This window comes from Carassius carassius, chromosome 36 (assembly GCF_963082965.1).
Source record: "Carassius carassius chromosome 36, fCarCar2.1, whole genome shotgun sequence".
Classification (NCBI taxonomy): Eukaryota; Metazoa; Chordata; class Actinopteri; order Cypriniformes; family Cyprinidae; genus Carassius; species Carassius carassius.
In genome coordinates, this window is record NC_081790.1 from 12,328,554 (window position 1) to 12,336,178 (window position 7,625).

The window sequence follows — 7,625 nt, forward strand, 5'->3', positions numbered from 1 at the left end:
ATGAATATCCTTAACTTGGTGGATAACATGTCTTATCCTTTAAGACTGACTCTTATGATGCCCAAAGAATCTAAATCATATTGGCATATATATTTCACTTGTTTTCTTTTCATTTATTTGCTTATATTATCAATTAATATCCGTCTTGTTATGGTCATTATCATGCAGAAGACTCTTCATGAACCAATGTACATATTCTTGTGTCATCTCTCTGTAAATGGAGTTTATGGAGCTTCAGGTTTTTATCCTAAATTTGTGTCTGATTTATTATTGGATTCATACGTGATCTCTTCTCATATGTGTGCTCTGCAATCCTATGTTATTTACAGCTCTTTACTGTGTGAGTTTACAATATTAACAGTGATGTCTTATGATAGGTATGTAGCCATATGCAAACCTTTAGACTATCATTCCAAATTAACTAAAAACACCTGTGTGAAATTAATTCTGTTCTCATGGATTGTTCCTAACTTCTCTGTGATTCCAGCAGCCCTGTTATCAAACCTTAGGCCGTTTTGTAAATTTCATATTGACAAATTATATTGTGACAACTGGTCAATTGTAAAACTGTCATGTGCCTCATCTTTTGTTAATAATGTCTATGGCTATATTGTTGCTGTTATATTTTGTTGCTGTGCTGTTATCATCATTGTGTCCTATGTTAAACTGATCTCTGCATGTAAAGCATCTTTAGAAAATAGAAGGAAATTCTGGCAAACATGTCTGCCACATATATTATCACTGATAAATTACACTTTTGCTTTGCTTTTTGATGTTATGTATAGCAGATATGGTTCAAATGATATTTCAGAAAGTCTCCGCAATTTTTTGGCTCTAGAACTGGTGATAGTCCCACCTCTGTTCAATCCTTTAATATATGGACTGAATATTAGACCAGTGCGTAGAGTTTTTGCCTCCTGCATTTCCACAAGAGTGAACATATAGGAAGCTCAAAAAGGCATAAAAACCTTGTCCATTTCTTTGTCTTTGTATTGAAACAGACATGCAAATGTTATAATTTTATGAATAAACTGTAACAGAAAATATCCATGTACAATTTGTCAACCTATGAACATCATTAGGCACAGTATCATAAAACATTAACAAAAAAGAATAATAATGATAAAATTATTTTTTCACTGCTCCCATATCAACTCATGAATTTTCCTGCTTACATCCTTTGTTGATTGATTTGCAAATGTTTAATAGAAATATTATATACAGTATTTAAAAAGTACTGAGATTTAAATACATACTATTTTGCTTAAAACAGTTTACTATGCAAAAATGTTGCTTAATATTATATTACTATTTTATGGTGACAACAATTATGCAATTATTGCCAATAATCAGACTTAATAGAATCTCATGAAGCAACCCTTTAATTTTTTTATTCTGACCATAAATTAAATTATTAAATTACTGGTTAGTTATGAGTTTTTATTTTTAATTATGCTGCCTTCAAGCCCTTCATACAAACCTGGTATTTGGCCTCCCTCATTTGATATTGAAATGCATTTAAAGGGATAGTTTACCCAAAAATAAACATTAGCTTAAGACTTAATCACCCTCAGGCCATTCAAAATATAGGTGATTTTGTTTCTTCATCAGAACAGATTTGGAGAAATTTAGCATTACATGACTTGCTCACCAATGAATCCTCTGCAGTGAATGAGTGTCGTCTAAATGAGAGTTCAAACAGCTGAAATAAACAAAACAAACAAAAAACATCATAATAATCCAGACATTATTCCAATGGATTAATGTCTTGTGAAGTGAAAAGCCACGTGTTTGAAACAAATCCATCATTAATAAGTTTTTACCCTAATACCATTGTTTCTTGCCAAAATACATGATCATAATCTAATTCTAGTAATATAATAATGTTTCCTCCAGTGAAAACGCCATCCTCTGTTGGGCTCTCACATCATAATGCACCAATATATTTATTTATATTGTTTTTGAAACTGGTTTTGTCTATATTGTTTATATTGTTTTTGAAAACTGTTTTTGAAACGGTTTTCACTATTATATAGTATTTTATCTGAACATATTTATCTCCTGGTTAAGACAAGATTACTATTTCACTGTAGAAAGGAATATAATGGATAGTGAGCTTGCATACTAGTTGGAAGCAATGGACTGAAATGTAAAAAAAAACATTTTGATTTAATTGTTTCTTACAAACACAAAACATATTCATTTTAAAAAAACATGAACATTTAACGACTGGAGTAATATGGATTGCTCATGGATTATTGGAACAATCCATTATCAACAAGTAATTTTATGCTAACAAGTGAAAGAATGAGGATGTGCAAATTATTATTATTATTTTTTTTTACTACTCCTTTAAGGTGTTAACGAATGTCAGGAGGCCATTTTAATGCCTCATCTGCAGGATGCTCCTTTTCACAGTCTAAAGTCAGCTTCATTACACTTTTGCACCCATGATCAAGGAATGATCATGCCCTGCTGTCTGGAATAAAACTAGCTGCAGCAAATGGTCTGCTCAGCTTTAGTGAGGAACCAGACTCTGCCTACTGCATGCCACAGCCGTGTTCCTAGCCTGAACCATAATAAAGTTGCTCTAATAGAGGGGTAACGCATCCTGACAGGCTCAATGCTGCCATCAGGATGCGCTACCAGCTTAAACAATGAAGTCAAATTCATGATTAAGGTGGGGTATTAATTTCAACAGAATGTGTGGAGGCCAGTTAAATGCTTTGTCTGAAAAACTGCTTAACTCTGCAGACAATGGTTGAAAAGCATTTGTTCCAGTGTAGTGACACACATTTGTGAATTTGCGGATAATTGTGCGTGCATCTATTAATCATTTTGAGTCTAATATCATGCCATAATATTTACGCTGAAGCTGCAGGCAGCTATGGTAAGGGGCATGACATTTCCCGACCTGGTGCCGAGTGCTGCCATTCACAACACACACACTGGCCCAGCTAACCAAACACAGCACATTTCATATTTCAGAAGGCGGGCCTTCATTTGATACAGGAACTATTCGAGCCGTTCATGCCAGACTGGGGAGAAAGGTGTTGTTATAATGTAAAATATGTGAAAAATAACATGCTTTTCTAACAACCTAGTATGAGAACCTGTTCTAGTACAATCCCAAAACAAAATCAAGACTTTGTAAAAGAGCACAAAGGGACCCCTTTAAAAAGTGATTTCGTAAACACTCATGGCACGCACACACATTAGGATAGGTTAGATGCCTGCCTCCACTGCAAGTCCCTATCAAGCATTTTTAAAACCAAAGTCACTGCACCCGTTTACCAAGAAATTTTGGAGCACTTCATGCTTCCTTCTGCTGACCATCTTTTTGAAGATGCTAATTACATTTTCCCGCAGGATTTGGCACCTGCCCACACTGCCGAAAGCACCAAAAGTTGGTTAAATGACCATGGTATTGGTGTGCTTGACTGGCCAGCAAACTCACCAGACCGGTCAAGAGGAAAATGAGAAACAAGAGACCAAAAATGCAGATGAGCTGAAGCCCACTGTAGTAAATTAAGATCAAAAGGGAAATGTATATAATTAATTTCAATTAATTATGATTAATCACAATTATTTATATGAGCTGCCAGTAGTAACTGTAGCAGAATTAAATTGCCATCAACTATCAGTTTAGCTCAATTTCATATAAACTCTAAGAAAGGATATTTCTGTGGCCACAGAAAATACTCTTATACAGTATTGATGCATTAGAGCATGTAGCAAAATCGGAATCATAAAGGGACATGGATTTGTAAGGCAGAATCATAAATTCAAGTTATTTGTGCAAAAGAGTTTTATTAACTAAAAACTAATGCAAACTAGTCTAACAAACAAACAAACATACATACAATCAATCATACAGGGGAAAGGGCAAATGAGATTTGATGGAGGATGCCATCAGGAAAACCAGAGAATGAAGCTATGAAAAGAGTCAGTTAACCACCTGAGTACAACCATAAGCACTGTTTATAATGGGGTCTATATCTTATACTAAACCTCTGTTTCGTTTAGATAAATATATGAAACTTGCATTTCCTTGGCCTGTAATGAGTGTCTGGATGCAAACCCTTGATGGTTTGGAGGTTCGGTGGTGTACCAGTTGCGATCATGTTCTTCCGGTTTTGAAGAGTGATGAATTCCAAAGGTGTTCTGACTCGATGGTGATTGGGAGTGTCTTCTCAGTGGAAAGTGAAAAGGCGCTAAGAAAGACATCAGCTGAGATCCTAAGATCTTTGGTGAATCGAAAGTCAAGGCACGAGGCCTGGCACAGACTTAGGGGTCCAAGAAAGTTCTAGATCACATTCACATTCACTTAGCAGAAGAAAGGAAACGAGATCAAAGAGAGGAGGCGGATCTGTGTATGGGCCTTTTTAAAGTCTGAGATGGTTCACGCCTCTCAGGATGGGCTTGTCCAATGAGAAAGGCTGCAATTCCAAGCGGAAGGTTGGAACTAATGAAGAGTTTTACAACCCTTTGTGAAAGCATGGCAATTTGCAAAAATAGAACTAGAGTGGGGGTTCAAGAGAAGAATCTTCAAAGTTTTTGGAATACTAATATATTGCTTATGTACCAACATATAATATACACTCTCATTTAGATCATCAGAAGACAAATTCATAGATACTAAACATCGTAAGATTACATATAGGTAAAATTACACGAAAGGGTACTTCTATCACAAGCATACATAAAACACTATACAAGACAAGAACATGCCACGCCGAACTGAGGCAGTAATTAAAGCAAAATGAGCCCCTACCAAGTATCGAGTACATGTACAGTAAATTAATATACTTTCCAGAAGGCCAACAATTCACTAAAAAATGTTTTTTTTTTAATTATTATTGGTTTTATGAAGTATTCTAAATTGCTGAGTTAGTGAATTGGTGGTTTTTGGTAAATGTGAGCCAAAATCATCACAATTAAAAAAAACAAAGACTTCAGTCTGTGTGCATTGAATTTATTTAATACACGAGTTTCACAATTTTAGTTGAATTACTGAAATAAATTTTTCCACCACATTCTAATTTATTTTGTTGCCTTTTTTTACCCTAAAGTCAACCACAATTGCAAAGTTTGCAAAGGCCATAAGTATAATGAATCCCAAGATGTTTCATAATATCTTCAGATGATTTCCCAACTGAAAAAAAGATGTTATAAAACCAAAGACTTTCAGCTCTCCACATACAGACACACAGCTTCCGATTTGTCGTTCTGATGGTTTGCCCTTTTCCCTCCAAACTCAAACTTTGTATGATGTTCCACTGACAACAATGGACATTGAAGTCTAATTAACATATGATAAATGGATGTATAGCAATTTTTGTGTAAACGTATTAATATCATCTCATATGCATTTTTTATTGCAGAATATTATTGTTTTGTGTGATTTGGATGAATATCCTTAACTCAGTGGATAACATGTCTTATCCTTTAAGACTGACTCTTATGATGCCCAAAGAATCTAAATCATATTGGCATATATATTTCACTTGTTTTCTTTTCATTTATTTGCTTATATTATCAATTAATATCCGTCTTGTTATGGTCATTATCATGCAGAAGACTCTTCATGAACCAATGTACATATTCTTGTGTCATCTCTCTGTAAATGGAGTTTATGGAGCTTCAGGTTTTTATCCTAAATTTGTGTCTGATTTATTATTGGATTCATACGTGATCTCTTCTCATATGTGTGCTCTGCAATCCTATGTTATTTACAGCTCTTTACTGTGTGAGTTTACAATATTAACAGTGATGTCTTATGATAGGTATGTAGCCATATGCAAACCTTTAGACTATCATTCCAAATTAACTAAAAACACCTGTGTGAAATTAACTCTGTTCTCATGGATTGTGCCTAACTTCTCTGTGATTCCAGCAGCCCTGTTATCAAACCTTAGGCCGTTTTGTAAATTTCATATTGACAAATTATATTGTGACAACTGGTCAATTGTAAAACTGTCATGTGCCTCATCTTTTGTTAATAATGTCTATGGCTATATTGTTGCTGTTATATTTTGTTGCTGTGCTGTTATCATCATTGTGTCCTATGTTAAACTGATCTCTGCATGTAAAGCATCTTTAGAAAATAGAAGGAAATTCTGGCAAACATGTCTGCCACATATATTATCACTGATAAATTACACCTTTGCTTTGCTTTTTGATGTTATTTATAGCAGATTAGCAGATTTTAGCAGGTTCAAATGATATTTCAGAAAGTCTCCGCAATTTTTTGGCTCTAGAACTGGTGATAGTCCCACCTCTGTTCAATCCTTTAATATATGGACTGAATATTAGAGCAGTGTGTAGATTTTTTGCCTTATGCTTTTCCATAAGAGTGAATATATAGGAAGCTCCAAAAGACATAAAAACCTTGTAAATGTCTTGATGTACTACAGACATGCAAATGTTATAATTTTATGAATGAACTGTAACCGAAAAACAACTTATGAACGTATGAACAGCATTAGGCACAGTATCATAAAACATTCTAGAAAAAATAAATAAATAAATATGTTTTCACTGCTCACAGATCCACTCTTGCATTTTCCTGTTTACATTCTTTTTTGATTGAATTACAAATGTTTAATCTAAATAGTATATATTTAAAAAGTACTGATATTTAAATAGATACTATTTTGCTTAAAAATTATAATTTGTGATACAAATTAAATTATTATTGCCAATAATAAGACTTAATAGAATCTCATGAAGCAACCCTTAAATGCATTATTCTGATCATAAATGAAATTATTAAAGTACTGGTTAGTTATGTGTTATGTGTTTTTATTTTTAATTATGCTGCCTTCAAGCCCTTCACACAAACCTGGGCCTGGTTCCCCAAAACGTTCTTATCGCTAAGTAGTTCTTAACCTATTCCTTAACATCTCTCTTAACCTTATGACACGATTCCCGACACGTACTGTACGTACACTAAGTATATCTTCTGTAAGTCACACTTTCGTAAGGTTGGTCTGGACCATTCGTAAGCTCTCTCTTAGCGTTGTTTGAGTTCAAAACTCTAGTCGCCACCACTGTGCAGCAGACTTTAGAAATCAGCGCAGTACAAGTCAAACTATGGTATGACAACAATGATTTTATGGTATGGACATTTTAAGACTAATAATAAAATTCGCAATGGATACAGGCCTATTTATGAAGTTGACTTTATTTGGTATTAGAACTAATATGATGGTAATTAGCCTAGGCTATTTCGTAATGTCATTAAAGCGTTTACATTGGCAGTCACTTTCAATAATTAAAATCTGGCAAACAATTTGGCTCTAAATGGCTAAGATCTATAAATCGGTAAGCATGGTGGTGTCCAGTAAGCAATCCAGCGTGTCCTTGTATTGAATGAGCCATTTAGTCCATGTCAGTTTTTTTATTCGGCAAAACTTAAGCCATTTTGACAATTTGCCTGACGTGGCAATATTAAAAGATTTCGCCTCCCAAGCCAACTCATTATGGAGCTGCTGGAACTTCTCAGACCTGCGCTTGCCAGGCTAACGTGTCGGAATTTCGTTTTAAGCCCTGAAGTCCAGCTGCTTGCAGCGCTAAGGTTTTTTGCTACAGGGAGCTTCATCGAGGTCGTGGGAGAGGGCTAT

At 34.6% G+C, this 7,625-nt stretch overlaps 1 protein-coding gene and 1 pseudogene across 1 annotated transcript; both read left to right on the plus strand.

Moving 5' to 3' along the window:
* LOC132116566 (olfactory receptor 5M3-like) lies at positions 1-945 on the plus strand. The gene has a single exon (XM_059525444.1). It carries the CDS (start codon positions 1-3, stop codon positions 943-945), a length of 945 nt encoding a protein of 314 aa, XP_059381427.1.
* Positions 946-5,409: 4,464 nt separating this feature from the next.
* LOC132116567 (olfactory receptor 5K1-like) lies at positions 5,410-6,529 on the plus strand (annotated as a pseudogene).
* Positions 6,530-7,625: the final 1,096 nt, after the last annotated feature.

Excerpts from the sequence above, each read along its gene's own strand:
- LOC132116566 (XM_059525444.1), top strand. The coding sequence starts at position 1 with ATGAATATCCTTAACTTGGTGGATAACATGTCTTATCCTTTAAGACTG.